The 21,991-nt window shown below is 30.6% G+C and overlaps 1 protein-coding gene across 1 annotated transcript in view; it reads right to left on the reverse strand.

The window, feature by feature from the left end:
• Positions 1-256: 256 nt before the first annotated feature.
• Positions 257-21,991, reverse strand: part of LOC124366044 (hemocyte protein-glutamine gamma-glutamyltransferase-like) — a 70,710-nt gene continuing 48,975 nt past the window's right edge. Inside the window, exons 6-15 of the mRNA XM_046822253.1 lie at positions 21,543-21,769; positions 20,339-20,513; positions 13,418-13,675; positions 9,732-9,900; positions 8,147-8,244; positions 6,829-6,995; positions 6,253-6,376; positions 4,066-4,226; positions 3,671-3,810; positions 257-2,008 (exon numbers count right to left, since the gene is read on the reverse strand). Of these exons, the coding sequence (XP_046678209.1) occupies positions 1,864-2,008; positions 3,671-3,810; positions 4,066-4,226; positions 6,253-6,376; positions 6,829-6,995; positions 8,147-8,244; positions 9,732-9,900; positions 13,418-13,675; positions 20,339-20,513; positions 21,543-21,769 (1,664 nt within the window). The 3' untranslated portion in view covers positions 257-1,863. The remainder of the gene's footprint in view (positions 2,009-3,670; positions 3,811-4,065; positions 4,227-6,252; positions 6,377-6,828; positions 6,996-8,146; positions 8,245-9,731; positions 9,901-13,417; positions 13,676-20,338; positions 20,514-21,542; positions 21,770-21,991) is intronic.

The raw sequence follows: 21,991 nt of genomic DNA on the forward strand, positions 1-21,991 counted from the left end.
TTTTTATATACCCTTAAGTAATATTTCTTTTCCTACTGTCTCATTCCTAGAGTTTTAGTAGCAAATTATCATTTACCAGTTATCTGGGCTGATCAGCCCCACCCGTAGTCAATAAATTAAGGATGAGTAAATAAATACTGGAGTTTGTACATAATAAATCCAAACTGTACAAAATATGAATACAAAGCAACCTTTAAATAGTAAAGGAAAGGAAAATGTTATGGTTTATAACGAAATAATATACCTTCAAGAAACGTTTAGTTTAAGCAGTATCGGTTTATTTAAAACTATAATTGATTTCAATATATATTTACCAATAATACAAATAATTCCATTCAGTTCTTTGGCCCAAATTATGATAATTTTTAAATGCGTTTATCACTATACTAATGGGTGGTCCATCCATAATGCACGATGATAATTGTTAGTCACACCTTAACGTCAAGTATTTTGCCCAACTTAATTTGACATTTTTTGTTCCTGTGTTCAACAAATTCAACCATGGAGAGGTATACCATTGAGCAGCGCGTTAAGATTGTTGAAGCATTTTTCGAACATGGAAGTTCAAATCAAAATGCATTTCGTGCACTTCGTGATTTTTTTGGTCACCATAATCGACCAAATGTGTTTACAATCGGGAGAATTGTGCGCAAATTTCAGCAAACCGGATCTGTGGGAAATGTGAAAACACCTGTGCGTGCTCGCCCAGTTCGTTCTGCGGAAAACATTGGTGTTGTTCTCGATAGTGTGGCAGAAGAGCCGTCAACCTCGACTCGTCGTCGTGCGCAACAATTGAACATCTCACGAACATCACTAATGCGAATATTGCATAAAGATTTAAATTTACACGCTTACAAGGTTCAATTAACTCAAGATCTGAAGCCTACTGACCATTTCAAGCGTCTTCAATATGCCGAATGGTTGGTTGAACAGACAGAAGTCAATCGTGATTTTTCAAAGAAAATTATCTTCAGCGACAAGGCATACTTTTACCTCAGTGGATTCGTAAACAAGCAGAATTGCCGCATTTGGGCAAATGAGAATCCACGAGTGATTGTTGAAAAGCCGATGTATCCATAAAGAGTGACTGTTTGGTGCGGTTTATGGGCTGGCGGCGTCATCGAGCCGTACTTCTTCGAAAATGAGGTCGGCCAAGCAGTTACCGTGAATCGTGTTCGCTATCGTGAGATGATAACGGACTTCTTGTAACCAGAAATTGAGGATAGGGACCTGGACGATATGTGGTTCCAACAGGATGGTGCCACTTGACACACGTCCAACGAAACAATGGCTCTTTTGCGCGAGAAATTCAATGGCCGTGTTATCTCACGTCGTGGCGATGTTAATCGGCCGCCACGATCATGTGATTTGACACCGTTGAACTTCTTTCTTTGGGGATATTTAAAAGAAAAAGTGTACGTCAATAAGCCAAGAACAATTTAAGAGCTAAAGGATGAGATAATTCGGCATATTAACGACATTGAGCCTCAATGATGTCTCAGAGTCATTCAAAATATGGAGCATCGGATAGAGGTATGCCACCGAAGCCGGGGCGAAAATTTGGCCGATATTTTGTTTCACACATAATTTGGCATAGATCCTTATATCATAATAAAATATATTAAGATAATTCTCTGAAAACTCTTTGTTTTATTTACAATTTACCTAGCGCATTTTGGTTGGACCACCCTTTAGTTGTAAACAGGTTATATTTAAAATAATTAATCATCTTACAAAACACAAATATTTCAATCAAGGGCAATAAGCGTTAACTACGTAAACGTTTTTGTAGTATTCCTACCTATATTTATTTATAAAATAACAAAGAAGCAAAAACATAGCTTTATGCTAAACAGACAAATCCTAACCATCTACCACTTCAACGCTTACAGAGCCCGTAATATCGGTAAGCTCCTTGGAATCGAAAGTTGCGACTAGTTTATGAGGGCCAGCAAACATCGGCGTGAACATTATCTCCCAAGTTGCTTCGGCTTCTGGTCCAATGTCCCTATAATCAAACCACCATTTTATATCCACTGTACATAAATATATACACACAGTTTTATGTGTATTATGAAGAATTTGTAGATAAATATTAATAAGAAGACTTTTAGTAATATTTTATTTATAAATAAGCGTCACAATGGCCTACTCTTCTTTTTACTCTAAGCGTAAATTTCATAGAATAATATTACTGGCTAACTTAGTCACAGTAAATCAAATATAACGGGTTATTCACTTAAAAATTATTTCATATAAACAAAACACTTCTAGCTAAATAGTTATTTTCCATTTAGTTTAGAAGAAAAGTGCACTAAAAGTATTTTTTTCATTGGGAACATATTTTTTAAAATTTTATATACATATTTATAAATTTATTTAACGTTTAACAACTATGAAATATGCTAATTTTGAATAACTCGCCAAAATGAATCTAAGTACGGTTTTTCTAAGAAGTATATACAAGTTAAACAACAGGTTTTTAGCAGTTATAATGTTCCTTAAAATGTAACACATACTTTTATAAAGCAAAATCCTAGACTAAAATTTAACTTTTCTATAACTTCTATAAATAATATAAAAAACATATTGATTTTATCGCCGTATCTTTTTTACTTACTTCCTGTACCTGAGATACGACGTTTTTCGAGTATTATACCCCTATTCTATAGTCTCTGCTCAACTTAAAATTTATGAAACTATGATAAAACCTACAAATTCAAGCAACATAGCACCGGAGGCTTAAAAAAATTTTATAATTCGGCTATCACAGAATTATTTCTTTTCAATAATCTTTAAACAGATTTATTAGAATAGATAATTTAAAAACCAATTATAAAATCTTCAGAACTAATTTTTCGAATAATTGAAAATTATTTTCCAATTCATGGTCTAAGCTAATTAACAAGTAAATGACTGTTGTATTCGAATTACTTAAAAATTATTTTAAACCGGAAACCTAATTTGTTTTTTTTATTAAACACATTCAAGGGCTTAAATCACATGTTAAACTCATTTTACCGTGTGTTATAAAACGAATTGTGCTAATTTATTATTTGTTTAAAACATCCTCGAATTATTTTAAATGGATTGATTTGTTTATTCATTCGGAATCTATACACAACAAATTTACAATGTTAGATATTCTAAAAAATGTAATGTGTCATACGAATTATTAATTTCGAGCTTCATATTTAATTTGGTAGCTTTAGTTAAAAAAAAAAAAATACTAAAGAATATAGCTACTCGTATATTTACCACAATGAGGAACACAGAAACACACATAGAAAAAAATCAGTACCTATTAAAAATGTGTGTTTAAAATGTACATGGTTTTTTTTTTAAGGTAACCTATCAGCCTACTGGCTGTTCAGTTTTTATGCACTTACTTGCATGATAACAAAAAAATCATAATCATATTCTTTTTCAACAGAATAGCTTAGATTAGCTTAGATATGATACGGAAGATATGCTCCAAATAAATTTTACAAATGAAAATAATTTTATTTTTTATTGTAAAATTGGTCTGCTTCTTTCTGCATATATGATATAAGCCATTAATAAAATACTGTAACATATTTAATTATGCAATATAAATCTTACTTATGCTTTAGTACAGAACTATATTTGTAAAGAATTATTTAGTATTATACCCATTAATATAAATTACCTATAAGGAACATTGTGGGCCTTCTTGATCAAGCCAGGCGCTTCGTAGGAGAACTTACATTTGGTAAGTTTCTTTTTGAGCGGATTTTTGATCTGAAATGCCAGCCTGGCTGAGAGACCCAAGGGCAACTCACGCTCTACCTGTGAACATGAAAACACAAAAAAACATTGTTCATACATTTTTAGAGAACTTATGATGTATTACGGATGCTATATCTGTACCAACTAAGTGAAGTGGGTTACATCTGCACGTCTTTAGAATAAAGGCATTTCTGAAATATCCCTTATGGTTTTCTGACTTTTTAAGATTGACATAGGAAAGGGATTCATGGTAAAGATTCATATTTATGATAGTTTTTACATAATTTGGTGTCACAAATATCCCCTTGAACTGACCAAGATCTGCACTGTTGGCTTGATGACTTGAAAATCGTCTTCACCAGCCCAAGTCTGCCGAGTCTCCATGACTGTAGCGATCGTGTAGAACTTGATGATGCAGTACTCCACAAGTTTCTCCAGGTATTCGTCCGCCTTCACTGTCAGTTTCAGGAACTCACCTGCAAAAAATAATTGACCAGGTCATATCGAATTTTTAAAATTGTATGGGTGTTCTATTGTTCTTCCAGGACACTGGGTGTTCTTGATTCCAACCTGCATTGGTTATTATTACAGGGGATTGGGTTGACTGACATAATCTAAGACCATAGGCAAGCGACGATGCTCATACCTTTGTTTAATTGGCTGAGCGTTAGCAAAGTCTATCATTTGAATAGATTGAAAATTTAATTTCTCTTTATCTGTACACATGATATTTCTAAAACTATCGTACCTGTAGACTTGAGTTTTTGCAATTTATTCATATGCAAGCAATAATTTGGTAGGTCGTGGTGTATCGTGAAATATGGAATTTTGTTAAGTGTCATTTAAATCTATCGCTCTGTAGGCTCATACAATTTCCCCTTTTTTACCGGAGTACATTTTTTTCTACACGATTGTCTGTCTGTCTATCTGTCCACAGGGCATCTCGAGACTCAAGTGAAGCTGAGAATTCATATTTTGCATCTTAAGCGAATCTTGTTAGGTAACACGTTGTGTGCTGAGTTCTTTTGTTTTCAATTTGTTCATCTATAAACTTTTACTAAAAAAAATACAAAAAATACCACATGAATGGACAATTATTATGCATATTTATTGTTTGACTTATCTATAACAACAGGTTATCAATTCACATGTACATAGTTTTCAGCTTTCTGCCATATTTAGTTGACAATTGAGTTGAGGCTTTCTAACATAGATTTCTTCGAGATTCCTGGAATATTTAGGTTTGACTTGGTTGTATTAATATTATATTTGTGAATTTATTACATACGGCTTGATATCTCACGTTTAGACAATGTGTCTATTAAACGAATATTTACAATTTTTCATCATTTAAGAGCCAATAAATAGTGAAAAACTAACTACAAACTTGTATTAAAAACTAACTTACGGTACCTTCTGTATAAATATTTGTTTATGTAATTCGTACCATATAATAAAAAATTTTTAAGTTAAAATCCAATTATTCTCTGTAACGATATAATTAACGTTTATTAAAATTAGACAATCAGAATCATTCATATAATTGTTTTTATTGTTTTAAGAGCATACATATAACAATAAAATATTTGTAATTATGAAACGAGAACCCTTTAAAAGTTCAATTACATAATTTGTCATGTGTTAACATGTAGGGATATCTATAAATAAGCCATTCTCTTGTAATTGTTATAATAATTTAATATTCTGAACTTTAGATTCTGTCCTTAAATAGTAAAAATGGAGTATTTTAAATGAATACACAATTCTCTTGGAATGAAAAAAAAAACTTTATCATATTTTCAGGTATTGAGACAATAAATATGCAAGGCCTGTGGTGCTTAAAAATTACTCGAAAACAAAATCAAGTTTAAACTATATTGCAATTAATTTAAAACTGCTAAAGCAAAATTGCATGTTTTAAAATTACAGGAACCATATCCAAAAGTAATGTATCATGGAACACATATTCAAAAAAATAGAATTAAGTTTTATTCTTTTGAAATCTATTAAGGCTGGAAAAATTATAAACGATTACACCCCTACATTGTTTCTTATTTCAGTTAAACTAAAAAAGAAAATTCATTTCCAAAAACCCTTTTAATTAGACTAAGGTGATAAAGGAACTGAGTCCTTCACAGCAACCTGTATATAACGATCGATGTCGAGGAAAACTTGTTGAAAACGTTGCTTATAAAATATGTGTTAACTTTATAAGCACGTCATCATTGCTGATTTGGATGTTATTAAAAAGAAGACAATACATGTAGCGAACTTTAGGGTCGGCAAGTTGCTCAATAATAGTTACAAATTATGCTTTGTAAATCAATAAAACTGGATTATTTAAATAAATATTACTGTGTACTTAGATTTGCCGTGTAACTCTTCTGTAGGTTATAGATAAGTAAATAATTTATTACACTTCTGATTGCTATAAAGTGTAGCCTATGTAACCTGATTTTAAGAAAGTTATCGCAAAATTTGGCGATAGTAGTAACAACCTACTAGATTTTGGCTGTACTTTAAAGACTCCAGATGCTTTCTTGATCAAGTGGGCCTTCACTCCATTGTAGTAGACACTGCTGGCCGAAAGGGAGGCTTGTATGGTTCTCACTTCTTCACTGTCGTTCTGGAAGACACATTTACAGCACTAAATTATCCAATACTGTATTCAATTTACATTTACGTGATTTATATGAGTTTTACTATTGATAAACTTTGAGGGTTAATATACAAACGATACATTACCTTTAATAAAGATGGACTCCCCCTTAATCAATTAAGTTCTTCTAAACTAAGGACCATTCACATATTCACTGAAGCGTTACCTTGTAAATGTATCTTAACTAAAATAACAGAAGATATCAGCTTCTTTGAAACAGGAAATTAACTTACTCGGTAAAAAGGTGAAACAAAAGACATTAATTAAATGGGAAGTTAATATTAGTAAATGTCCAATGATGTATCACGCTCCTGTGTAACTCGGATATATACCAAGAAGTGCAGAATACTTAAATTGTGTAAATTGTAGTTTAATAATACATTTACAAAAAGTAATGGAAAAATGCTAACAAATATTACCTTTATATTAATGGAAACGGAGAAGTTCTCCCCGATATTGATCCTGTCCAACTCCTGCAGCTCGAAGGAGACGGGAGAGCTGGCAGCGTCCGGCACGTCCAGAAATCGCTTAGCTCGATGTGTTCCTTGAGCTGCCAGGTAGAAAGCGGCTCTCTCGTCCTTACTCCCTGTTCGTTAAAATTCATGGTTAACAATCGCAACATAAGAATATTTGTACAATGCCTGTGGTTGTTATAATGCAGTAAGGAGTCTTATTAAAATTCTTATAGTAATTTTAGGGAAATTGTAAATAGGATACACAATTAATTTATTCTTTGAGGTTTAGCAACATACAATTGTATAGATGTACATATTTCAATCTAAAGCAGTGTTTAATAATTAAAAAATGGAAAAATAATCTACATTGTTGTTTGTTTTAAGATTAAAAGGATATTCACTAAAATATCTTCATGTTTGAAAAAGTGTACAAACTTTAAATGGTTGTCACCAGCCATTTAAAGAAAAATAAAGAACTGACTCGTGATTTTCATGTTGCACATTTTCATATTAGTGATCCGTTAAGACCATTGCTATCACAGTAATATATCTTTAGCTACTTGTGATTTGCTGTGGAGAGCTGACTTAAAATAACTAAAACTTATTGTTAACCTAAAATATCATAAGATTATGATTTAAGGGTAATTTTTCGAAGACTTGGATGGTGGGAGTCACTATGCCGGTCGTGGAAACTTTGGTGTTAAGAGTAATAATACATATCATTGCATTTTGTGAGGGTCCATAATGATAACAGAGTAACAAACATTACAACTAAACGTCAAAGGAAACAGTTTTTATTCAAGTGAGGGTTCTTTATATTAAAAAAAACTGAACGTGCAGAATATATATGTATATTTTATATTTTCATACATTAGTCTAATCAATTTTATAACAATAATACACAAATTATTATTGGCGTTATTACAGAGCGATGAAGTACAGGACACTGACTTACGACTTAAGAACCTAAGTTTGCATATTTGTAAATGAATAATATTTCGAAATCAAGTTAGAAGTGCCAAAAAATTTCCAAATCAGGCCTGAGATCTTTCGTACGAGAAAAGACATAGAAACTCTTTAATGTTCCCAATCATCAACTGTTTGTAAGAAAGATTGGGCATATCATGCAATTCAAACAAATGCATTACATAAAGTTTCTTTCCGAGCCAGTGTCAATGAAAACTCAGCTGTTTTTGGAGTATCTCAAGGCCGTAAACAATTAGTCATATTTCAAAATTATTACATTACAATAAGTTATATTACGAATGAAAAAACTACTTACCCTCGGATGGCTTGTAAATGGTGGTAATATTTTCTTTGTCGGTATCTCCATTTGGGTCAAACACAAAAGGGTGTTTAGTTAATATCATCCTCCCGATACTGTAATAAAGAAAAATATACAAATAAGGTTTTCAATAAAAGTTTACAAATACGTTCAATACTTTTTTGAGTATTGATGATAGTGCTTAAATAAGTAGCATAGTAAAACTTGTTTATCATGAACTCTTGATTAAATATTATTAACTACTTCTTTTAATTTTACACTTAATAGCTGTTTGGTTTATAAAATCAAAATCAATGGGTTTATGCTCAGAGTGTGTGTAAGTAAATTCCAATATTCAATCAAGATTGCTTTATAGGAGTTCTAAATGTTCGTAAATTAGACACCAAAAGAATTTAAACATTTATGAAATCCACCTGTTGGTATTAAATCATTTCAATTAAAGGTAAAACTATGATAATTAATTATTTTTGCACTGTATAGGAATGGGAAGTTTAATAATTAATAAAAGTATTAAAAAAGTAATAATTAAAGTATTACATAAAGATTACGACACTAGTAACAATGTTTATAGTCTGAGTTATAAACGTATCTAAATACAAATACATTTACAGTCAATTAATAGATAAAGTTTGCAAGTTACTATTGAAAATAATTGGTAACTACACTTAAAAAAGCAAAATCATGCGAATATGTTAATACGGTACAAAGTCAGAATCAATAATAGAATGTACACTGAAATCACATATATTTTTCTGTATTATTAAATGCATTACACTCTACCATGTTTATAGAATAAAAATGTAATGCAATAATAAATCACTCAATCGTTAATAACATAAAGAATTCCAATGGAATCTCCGCTTATAAAACACCCTTTCCATCCTTAAATTATTTCAATAAAAGTTTAATATTAATAGAATATATCAAAGTACCACAATACGCTATCTATTGCTGGTGGGATTGTTTTGTGCAGAGTGGAGTTATGAGATATGAGACTTCAATTTATATGGTTAATTAACAAAGTGCTCTATACTAAACATAGTGGCGCAATAGAATGGGAAAGTTTAGGCTACTGACACAAGCACAAGTAAATAACATGTTAATGCTAATAAGATAACCCTACATTGGTATTATTTATTTCGAGACAGCTGTATGATGATTATTGCTAACTTGACATATATGGTTATAGCGATTCCTTTTGTGAAAAAGGACTCGTGTATTACAAATTTAAAATTATTTGATCATTTTTTTTAATGTACTGGAATAGTTTTTTTTTTTTAATAAAATGAGTTCTCCAATGAAACGCCAGTAGAAAGTTTACCAACATTTGTATTCTTATATTATCTTTTATAATAAAATAATCAGATTATTTTCAATATATCGAATGTACGCTCCGTCACTGCTCATTAATAAAATATATATATATATATATATATATATATATATATATATATATATATATATACAACTGTTATTTCTATAATGTAGTTATTCTTGTTTGATTACAAAATCGTTTTAAAATATTTGTAATAAACAAAAAACTTCCTGTATACTTTCTATATTTGTTTCAAAATTCACTCACTGGTATCGATTGCAGTCTATCTTGGAATATCCATCAAGAGCGTTTGGATCCTCCTTCCAGCGCACAAGGTCAGCATTGACCGATGATACCATGAAACCCACGTCATACTTGAGGCCTACCACTCCTTTCTTCACCGCCTCCACAGAGGCTGGTCCGCACTGATAATATCCTACAACAATATATATCTGATGACTTGTAAGTAATGAATATGTTTATTCAAATTCTTATTGTGTCAAGCTTAATAATTTGAATTTCAAAAAATATTAATAAATTAGATACAAAACACTTCTTTGTTGCATTATTGTCATATATATATCTTAGCTGGAGTAATAACGATTCCAATATTTTCGTTTAGCTGGAATTCAAATTGTTGGCCCGTTATACATTGGACATATACTAGTTTACATTAACAAATGAAGCGATTTCCAATAATTAATTACTCTTCCTAAGAAAGAGAGGCTCGCTTAAATTTAGTCTTCAGGTCATTCCCAGTCGTAGTTATGACGTGATGAAATTACAATATTCATTAAGGAGATCTCTTTAAAGAATATTGTAATTCTTTAAATAAAAAGAATTCTTAGGAAAAGAGATGTTCCACAAGGGAGCTGTGTGCGGCCATAACGACAATTTATTCACATTTAGTTTTCAAAGGTGCTTGCAGAGATGCACTGCACATGTATATGCCTATCATTCCACACTGCACATATCTTACGAATATTTCCAATTGGAAAGCCATTGATTAGCTGAATCAGACCTAAAGGGATTTGTCAAATGGTGATTTCTCAAGAGACTGGCTTTGAATTTTAATAAACGCACGGGTCTACAAACAGCACTACCCCGCCCATTAGTAGGGACTCTTAACGGAATAGGCGTGACAGATATACTGATGGAGGGAGTTTGACAGCCTGTCAAAAGGTAAAAAGTCACGGACTATTACAGTTCAAGAATCTACTTCCAGAAAGCTAAACTACATCTCATGCAGGTCAGTACTATTTGATTTTACCTGTCTCCTGCATCCAAAGGGGTGAACTGTGCTCTTTGGTGTATTTTTAATCTTTAAAAATTTGCTCGTTTAGTAACTAGGCTCGCTTTTTTGTTTTGTACATTTTGTCTAAATTCTTTTTTGTGTAAATTTGTATTTAAAGTTTTAATATGTTTTGCTTTAAGTACCCAATTAATAAACTTACTTGCCAAAATAGAAGAAACAATAACACTTTTATCGTTAACTAACTATCGTTTACAGGATCGTCGATTATATGAAACTAAACGAGAGATTTATCGCATTTAATTCGATTTATGGCCCTTTACAAGTTTAATCCATAAGGTTTAACATACTCCTTTAACAATGGAAAATTATTGAAAAGTTAAGAAAATTAAATAAATTTTACCTACTCCTTTAACAATGGAAAATTATTAAAAGATTTAGAAAATTAAAGAAATTGCATTATTTAATGGCTAAAAAACTTAAATGTTTTCAAATGTGATACAAAAAAAAGAAAACGATTGAATTAAATTTACAACAAACTATAACAATAAATGTATAGAACTTGAAAATGGATATTTCTTTTGTAAAATTTAACTGCAGAAACTACTAAAAGTTTAAAAAATCATGCGAATATTTATGTATCATCAAATTCTAAAATTTAACTTAAAAATATATACTAGAAAATCCGAAAAATTAAATAGATGATGAAAAATTGGATTTTTAAAATTAATTGTGAGAACTTTATTTTATTATACATTGGCCAAAGAAAAGGAAAGAAAATTAAGGAACATAAGGTAGGTCCAAAATATCAAAACCAAGAAAGAGCAGTCATGAAAAATCACGCACTTCAAACAGAAAACCTTTTATCACAAATAATATTATTAAAATAAATTAAAAAATTAAATAATCCTCGATGTCTACGAAGAGAAACAATTTTCAAGTTGAACCAAAATGATTAATAATAAATCGGGGTTTTCTTACTAAGTTCACCCTTACTATCTTTAATAAAGTTAAATTTTTTACATATAGATTAGACATACTTCCTGGCCCTTAAATTTTGTTCTTAATTTTTTATCATGCCCTTCTATTTAAATACTAAATTGATAATAATAAAAAAGTATGTGTGTCTAATCTTATTTTATTTTAAGACAAAGCGTTAATAGAAATTGAATTATCATTGTATTGTTTATTTATAAATTAAGTAATAAAATCAAATAAGAAATACGCCAATACAACTTATATAAAACCGTTCCGTTTTTAAAATGCACAATACTTTTATTAAGAATACTTAACAATTTTAAAATTCCAAGCTATTGAACTACAAGATCAAATGCACAAGTACAAATACATTTGAAAGAAAAATCTGTGTTAAAATTATATTATAAGTACCTACTGCAAGTCATTAAAAAAATTCCAAATATTTAACTTTTCAATATTTTTATTAGACCTAATACGACCTTTCAAGTTCTAGAAATTTTGTATTTATTTATTCAAATATTTTTTACATATTGACAGAGTAATCTTATTTGTTGGCTGCTTTCCCAACAAATATTGTGTAAGGCCATCGTATGAAACTAACAAGTGAAAAGTATAGTTCTACATCGCTATACTACGTAGATAAATCAAGTCCCTTGAGAGCTTAGTTGGCTTGCCCTGAATATAAACAACCGTATTTCCATGTAAGAAGCTTACTCATGGCTACGATAACGAGGATGATATTGTGTTGGACACAACGAGTCCGATTCGACTCAACGTAATACCATTATGACGTAAGAGTATTGAGAATCTATATCTGTAATATAGGTTATTCGTTTGAAATATCTACCATATAGTGTAAATAAAAATTATAATAATGCCTTATTATATAGCAATTTTTATGGAAGCTAGAAATTTTCAAATTTTATAATGTGTGATGTGTTTATGTATCCTATCCCATCATGTATTTAATAATATTTTTGAAGGTATTAAAGTCCATAATTTATTTAATACTTGGAATAAATTAATAATTTTACTAAGTTATATCATATAATCTCGTATTAAACCATCGCTTTCTTGGTATATGCAGGGATTGTTTCATAGAATGAGTGTTTATATTCAAAACTATAGGAACAAACAAAACCACAATAAAAATTAATGTCAATACTGAGAACCATAGTTAATGGATGTATTAACTCTGTATTTCTTTACCTAATCCAAATATAAGTTTAGCCTTGCAAAATTAACAAAACTTGTAGACGGGGCCCAATATTTAAACTTGATTAAAATTTTCTTTTAAAAAGTCTAGAGGCCAATCCCCATCTTGTTTTACCAACTCCCATGGACCAGTGGTCTGTCCAAGAATTTTTCTAATCACAATAAGAAGCAGGTCTGCACGGTTCGAATTCGAGGGTACGAATTAAATGTGATGCAGTCACATACAGAATTTGATCTATGTGACTATCGGCCCCCAATATAAACAAATGTAATTTAAGTTGTACAATTAAATTGTGAATGACGTTAATTTTAAATTCTTGGGGTTTTAGGGTAGCATTTATTTTTCTCACTGTGTTAGGGACCGACCAAACTGTGCTAATGTGGAATTTTTTTTAATAAAGCTACACACATTAAAAATATCACTTATTTATCATAAATACAGTTGAATTTTCATGCATAAAATAATTCAGTGGAGTCGAAAAACAACAAAAAACCAATGAGTACGTACCATCACTGGTCTCCTGGGGAGTGGCGTCGACCGCTTGCCAGCCACCGTAGCCTGAAGGAAGGTCGGGTCGGGCCATCCACACATCGTTCCACACGTGGTAGTTCCAGATCGAGTCTTCACCCTCAGGGTTGCGTGGATCGTACGGAATCTCTTCATTGTCCGGGGAGTAGTACCGGTCGACGGTGAGTGAGTCATTAGCGTCGTGGGCGGACACCAGGTTAGACACGACGCGGGATGGGATGCCGAGCGCTCTGCACACTGAAAATATGATGCGTAACGGTTATATTTCTCATTTATGAAATTTGATCAGGCATATTGATTATTTTGATGTTTTAAAAGTCAAAAATATTTATATTACTTGTCAGCAATAACGGTAAAATTATATAAAGTTATATATAATATATAAAAATATATTATATATATATATATATATATATATAATATATTTAATATATAATTTTTACTCAACTTGTACTTAAACATTTAAGTAAGTAGTGTGTATACAAGTACAATCATTATTTCTTATAATTCATAACATAACACATTTCAATGACAGTGTCATAAATCATAAAAACCAAGTTATCAGAGTGAGTATCGGAATTCAAATTTGTTAACGTTATCCTAATCTATATAAAAATGAATGTTTGTATATATGTCCTTTATAGAATTAGAAACTATGTGACCGATCATTATACAAATTTTTATGTATATGTATTTTTCCACGGAGAAGTTTTATATGCTATGCCCATTGGTGTAACTCGCCACCAGACGGCGCTGCAAAATATAAAAGTTATCAAAGCACCTGCACATTATAAACTGCAATTACAATAGAGGTACGTATATTAAATAGCCAAACATTATTTGAAGGCGCTAAGTTTTTATATTTGTCTTTAAAATAAATTTTTGGTTGAACTTTAAGCTTTAGTGTTAGACCACTTTAATGTACGTGTACAATGGCTATAAACATACACTTTTGACAGACTTTCTTGACTTCCTTGGCAACAAGGTAAACTCTACATCAGCGTTGGAAATATAAATCACTTGAACCAGAAGTGCTCATATAAGGACAAAACTTACGAAAAGCGTGCGAAGCCACGGGAAACAGCTAGTTTCCTAATAAAAATGTAACATGCAATAAATTAAAAATTTACAATTATTCGTAAAGTTATACTTATTTATTTACACACTCTATGTGTAATTCCATTAAATTTTGGCCTCTGAAATAATAGATACAACCTAGAAGATAATCTAGGTACAAATATGGTGTGGGATCTTATAATTTTGCTACGAATTTAAAACTGGAACCCACAAAGTAATCAGTATTAACGCTCAGTCTGGTATGGTAGAGTGAGCTTATTAAGTAATGTTATGTAGGCATTTTTGGAAATCTTACCGGTTGTTGATTCGGTTTTTACGAGTAATTGACGACACAGATCTCTTAATTTCTTTTTCAATTAATGAAACTAATTTTAGGGTATTCTATTATTAATGGAGTTTAAAATATTTGCTAGTGGAACATTATCTAAATGTAAAATTAATTTAAAATAAGATATACATGTTTTTATCTGATCAAAAAGATGGAAAACCTTTTGAAAATTTTTTTAATATTTTTAACCGTCATGTACGTAATAGACTTTTTATCAGTCTTTCTCCTTCGCTGAAGCATGTTGTGTATTGTTTAGGTTCTTTCTCTACATTCAATCTTCAAGCTCTGGTGTACCATTAATGTATAACGTAATTTATAAGAGCAGACCATTGTTGAACTTTAAATTTTTAAAGATTATTATGTATGTTTATACCTGAATTAGACGATGGATTTCAGTTCTCAAAACGTGGGTGTTATACTTTTTGTTATACATAAAAATAGAAAAAATGCAAAATTCTATTATCCTTTTCAATTTTCCACCATAAAAACAACTTTTAATAAAAAAAGACGGTATTTTTTTCCAGCTTAGTGTGGTTATCAGTCTTTCTCCTTCGCTGAAGCATGTGGTGTATTGTTTTAGGTTCTTTCTCTACATTCAATCTTCAAGCTCTGGTGTACCATTGATGTATTACGTACTTTATAAGAGCAGACCATTGTTGAACTTTAAATTTTTAAGATTATTATGTATGTTTATACCTGAATTAGACGATGGATTTTCAGTTCTCAAAACGTAGTATTATACATAAAAATAGCAAAAATACAAAATTCTATTATCCTTTTCAATCTTCCACCATAAAAACAACTTTTAATAAAAAAGACGGTATTTTTTCCAGCTTAGTGTGGTTTTAAGATTGTGTATTTTACAACACAACTCACAAGTAAGTAATATTTTTTAATTGGAGAAATTTAATTTATTTTTTAAGTTAAAAACCCATGGCAATCTAATTTACAAGTTTTAAGACGCAGGGCGTTTTGGCTATTCAAAATTGAAGGAAAGTTTGTTGTGTTACGGTAACAAAAAAAACAACCAGCACATGGTAATGAAAAATAACTAAACAGTTACTTTCTGCCTATTAAAGTATTACTAGGAATCTAAAAATAAATTCTGTTTTGAATCCCAAAAGTTGGAATGTGAAGTAACTGTGCCTGACAGGCATGTATTTTATTAGCTTTCCCGCGTAACCGACATGTAAACACATCGGACGGATTCCCGTTTAAACATGTGAATGTTAAAGCCAACAAAGGCCCAAGTTTATTCTTGCTCCTGACAGGTTTATTTGATAAAAGGTTTTACCTAAAGGATTTATGTTCATAACATTGGTCATTATAGATTTACTATTTATACTATTGAATACTTTTCCAATAGATGAGACATTTACATAATAATTTAAAAACTCATGTGTGGTTAGTTGTGACTGCCAGTATAGAAATATACGAGAGGACCTGTTTATGAAAACAGATAAATAATGCAAAAATTTAACAAGAGTAAGCACATGCCATAATTTGGAACATCTGGGGCTTTATATTTATCCTTTAGCGGATAACATCCTTCCCCAGAGAGTGATTGCAAGGGATGGATGATGAATATTTACATTATCGATAGTTTAAACCCCTTAAGTGAATTGTTTTAAATGTGATTGTGCATTTGTACATTTAAATACTCACGTAGACAAAAACGTATTTAACAATTCATTAAACCGAGTCAACATTACTCAGTAAAACCACTCTTTCTTTACCGTTTAGCCAACGGAGATGACACTGCAGGTTGAATTAAAATGCCAAATCAATAATCAAACAAAATAGCTTAACACGCATGTTAATAAGTTATTTGAAAGTTTCATATGCTTCACAATATAGGATTTATACTAATTTGATTATTTAGTGTTTTTTTTTGCAGAAATTATTACCCATAAGATCAAGATAATTGCATCAAATTCTTTAGAAAGTTAAATTACACTTATAATGTTGGCAATTTTCAATACCAGTGGAGCCATGCGCCTTTACCTAGTTGTAGCTTATGTATATCCTTAAAAACGCAGATATATTAAATTATTAGTGACAACCAGTCGTTTATAACGAGAATTTATGACTATTTGACTCTGATAATTATTACTCAGACGATTTATGCTTATTAGGACAATAGTCTGTCTCTTGAGAAACAAGTAAATTTGCACAAGGCCCTCTCCTTAAACCCCAAGTAATTAATTATTATGGATAAGTCTTCTAACAATTTATAAAAGCTATCGATATCTGCTTTGTTTCAGGTTTAGTATGAACGATGAGGTTATTTTAGAAATAACAGCTTTTTGTACATTTGCCATCGTTCCATTAAAACATATATATATATATATATATATATATATATATTATTTGTATTGAATTACTTTACAATTAAAACAAATTGTTTTTAAAACATTGGCACTATATTTCGGTGAAAAAACCGTCTTCAGGTGCAAAAATTGTATAAAATATAAAAATATAAAAGAAAACAGTACAAACGAAAGTAAATAAACAGTGAATAAGTAATAATAATAAATACAGATGAAATGAACTAAAAAATTGTTCCATATGTTGATTTCAAATTTTAGACGTTTTTGGCTAAGTTATCTGATGTTGAGTCCATGTGGAATTTTACTCTTTAAAACCAATTGGTGTGCTTGTTCTAATTTTCTGAGGTAAATTTGGGTTTGAATTTGTATGTACTTGCCGAATAGGTTTGACTGAATATGTATTTTCAAAAGTTTTCATTGTGATTTATACCATGAGTCACGGCAGTTTTCTTTAAATCTTGGTGTTTACAATCAAATCTGTGTCCTGTCATTCTTGTCCTCAATGTATTTGTTGTTGAGCCAATATAATCTGCTGGACATTTTTTACATTGAATTTGGTAAATCACATTTTTTAGATTCACAAGACAAGTTGACCATGATAGGATATGTCTTGCGTGTTTTTGCTACTAGTGAATTTTGAAGAATTTGGTAACATTTTACAAATCAAAACACCTTCGTTTATTACACGGATGTGATCCTTTTTGTTTTGGTATTGATTTTTCATTGGTGTTTGTCATTGGTAATTTAAGGTTTGACCAATATATATTTAAGAATAGGAGGTCTTTTATAGATTACTCTAGGAGTTGTTTTAAAAATATCATTAGTTTGAACTAGAATTTTGTAAGGTATTAAATGCTATTTTAAGAATATTATTAATTTTGTGAAGCCCTGGATGGTATTGAACTATTAATTTTTGGATCACTGTTTTCAAATTTAGAATGTAGTGTTTTCTTTTTTACAATAAGTTTATCTTTAAGTAATTGTCGTGGATAAACCTCTTCTTAGGAATGCGTTCATGATATCGTCAATGTATTTTTCCAAGTCATTTGTATTACTACATAATTTTTTGAGCTCTGCAATGCTAAACTTTTTTGGTATATATTCCTCTTGATATGGACTGGATGACAGCTGTCGTAGTTTAAATACTCCAAATTATTCGTTTGTTTTACGTTAATTTTGCTTTTTAAATGTCCATTTTCAATAAATACTTCCATATCTAAAAATTTGACTGATGTTGAAGACGTCTCAAATGTGAATTTTAATTTGCTAAAATTGTTTAAATGTTCTAAAAAGTTGGTTAAATTATTCTTCCCATGTGTCCAAATAAAGAAAATGTCATCAATAAAAAGTTTCCAAAATATAGGCTTGTAATTTTGACTGTTGAGAAAATCTGTTTCTTCTAGTTTTCCCATGAAAAGATTGTGCATAATGACGGAGCCATACGAGTTCCCATGGCTGTGCCTTTTTGTTGTAAATAAAATGTATCCTGAAAACGGAAGCAATTCATTGTAAGCACAAAATGGATTAATTTTGTAATAAATGAAGTACTGAGGTTTTGTGTCAATTTGTCTTTGATTAAGATAGTATGTTACAGCTTCAATTCCTTCATCGTGTTCTATATTTGTGTATAAAGAAGTGACATCAACAGTGACCAATATTGCATCGTTAGGAAGAGGTTGGGGTACATTTTTAAGTTTTATCTAAAAAGTCATCAGAATTTTTTTATGAATGATGGTAGATTTTGGACAAAGTCCCCTGTAGCTGATGATCTACATATGCAGAAATTCTTTCTGTAGGTGATGAACAAGAAGATACTATCGGACGTCCTGGTGGTGGCATAATTTTTCTTGTGTAATTTGGGGAAGAATATAAAAGACTGGTGTGTACTTGGATGTTGTGTATCATTAAAGCTATTGAACTTTTGGACAGATTTTAATTTTCACAATTTTCATTTAAATATTTTGAAATGTCGCAATAGAAATGTTCTGTTACGTTTTGGTCCAGTTTCTTATATGTATCTTCATCACTTAATTGTTTGTTTATTTCTGACACATAATCAACTGTATTCATTATTACTGTAGTATTTCCTTTATCTGCGGGAACAATAATTATGTTTTTGTTTTTTCGTAAAAGATTTTTATGGCTTTTTATTTGTTTGTCATTAATATTAGTGGTGTTCGGAAGAAAATCAGGAAAATTAGGATCAGCTATATTAGATATAACAATATTGAGAAATTGTTCAAGAGGATGATCAATATATAATATAAATATATAATATAATATATATATATATAATATATTATATATATATATATATAATAAGTATGTTGTTATTTTTCAATATATTTAATATTTATGTGCATGTACATTGAATATGTATATAACTACACTGATAACACTGATAAATTATTATAGATGTATGCTGTTGCGGTTTAATTGAAACTTGAGAAACACATTTTAATATACAACTGCTCTTAGTACAGAATATATTTGTTTGACTGTTTTTTTCCAATAAGTAACTGCATTTAATCGTTCTTAAGATCAGTTAAAAAACGAATATTTGATAAAGGGATATTTCGTTTATAGAATCGGTTTCGAGTAACACTGACATATAAAAGTTTCATTTAATAGAAAATTAAAATATAAAATTATTGAACATTTCATTAAACAAAGATTAACTTATCGTTTCAAACTATGCTGAATGGTTAAACTTGGTGAATTTTTAAACAAAATACTGGTGACTAGAATGACTTTACGAGTGATTTGAAGGTCTTATAAACCGTCTAGAAATTTTCATTTTCTTGACGGAAATGTTGGTTATAGGAGTTGTCGCAGCTAAAAGCTGACTATATATTTTCTAGTCAAAAGTTACAGGAACACATTTCAAAAGTTAAATATACAGCTATATGAAACACCAGAGTTCCGTTGAAATTAATGGTTACATTTTACTCCACACGTAATTACACGTCTGAAAGTTTAATAAAACCTAATGGAACAATATTTTAGTAGTGATTTTTATATCAGGAAATAAAACTGTTAACGATTCTTTGTTTTATTGTGATAAGTATTGCCTTGTTTGTATTTTTGATATACACTTCCGTTTTTGCTAATAAAAGTTGATCTCAGTACCCAAAAGTTAATTTTTTTTGCTTATGAAATACTTACAAGTTGTCAGAACTCCTGCGAACACCCAGCACTGTCCATACTTGACCTCTAACTTTGTGTTGAGGTACTCTTCCAGAATAGGCACTGAGCCTGTCCATGCAGAAGGGGAGGTACCATCGTCATATTCCCCGTCCCATCGACCCAGCAGCACCCCCTGGTCGTCGTTACAGTTAACCTTTCACAAACACCAGATTAACTATTTAAATTTAAACCATACTACCAAGACCAGATACATTGTATTGCATTGAAGGAAACGGTATTTTTCCGGACATTTGCCATCGTTCAGTGAAACAATAAATCAGTAACACTACGTTTCGAGTTCTGTAATCTGATCTCTTTCTTAGGTAATGACTAACCAAATACATAATTACAAACTAGGTGAAAATAAACAAATCATACCAAAGCGTTGTGGCACGCCTAAGCCTGCAATCACAACCACCATGTTGTTTGTCAACTTCACTAACTCTAAAAACATGCACTTAATACAAAAATATACACAACACTAATGATTAGTGTAAGATTCACAATCCTTCCATCGTCAAAAATAACCTTTAAACAAAGAATTGTATTTCATTGCTTTCAATTAATAAGTGTTTGAGTAGATATATGGAGATGCCATTTATGAGGTAAGTATTATAGTAGTTTCATAAAATGGCTTAAAAATGCCTAATAAATATAATTAAAACCACTGAGTTTTAATCCCTTCCATTTTGGATATCAAGGTACAGAATATATGCACAATAAAACACTAGCAACACTTATGCTTATTGAAACGAAAAAAATCATTTATTTGGCAAGTTACTTTTAAATAATTATAAGATAAAATTATCTAATTAGTCGTGTAGTGATTTATACTTAATTGGTATAAATACCTAAACACTTCTGTTTATGGCTAACTCTATTATTAAACAATAAGAACAGTAATCAGTATCTTAGACATTGAAGAGGATTGTCTTTGTTTTGTGTCTTTCCATATGTATTTCCTTGATTATTTGTACATCAAAGACAGGATTGAATTCAACAAAAGAAATAAATTGTGGATCAGTTCTAAAATTTGTGATAACAATATCAACAACTTTAACGAATTCAGTAGTTCCACAATCACACATGCACCGGAAAGAAATTTGAAACGTCTGTAATAAATTGTATGCCAATTTAGGGTATATCCACTATAGTTCGAGTGTTTGTATTAGTTTATACTGACCAGTTTAGAGAACGCCCGAGTGACCTTGATGGGATCGCCCAGTGCCAGCCCCGACAGTCCGGTCCGCTCCAGAACTAACATGGCTGCCGGTAGAACTAAAGCATCAAACTGGCCAAACACCCATTCTCTGCCTCGCGTGTTAGCCATCGGACCCACCCAAATCTTGCCCACGTCGTTCAGCACGTACTCGTCCAATAGATTCTCCTCTGCCATGTACACCGTGTCACCTGGACCAGAATAATATATCGCTTAGTAATAATTCAATTTTTGATTAACATGAAAATGAAATAGTTAAAACATTTATAAAAAATCTGGCATACTAATTTACCTAACAGAAGTTTGATTTCTTATAGGAAATATATAAATTAAAAAATATTTTTCTCAAAATATTGGAAGAATTCAGATTCAATAATCAAGCTTTCATTATAAAAGAATAACCGAAACACTAT

Source organism: Homalodisca vitripennis, chromosome 7 (assembly GCF_021130785.1).
Source record: "Homalodisca vitripennis isolate AUS2020 chromosome 7, UT_GWSS_2.1, whole genome shotgun sequence".
In the NCBI taxonomy this organism is placed as follows: Eukaryota; Metazoa; Arthropoda; class Insecta; order Hemiptera; family Cicadellidae; genus Homalodisca; species Homalodisca vitripennis.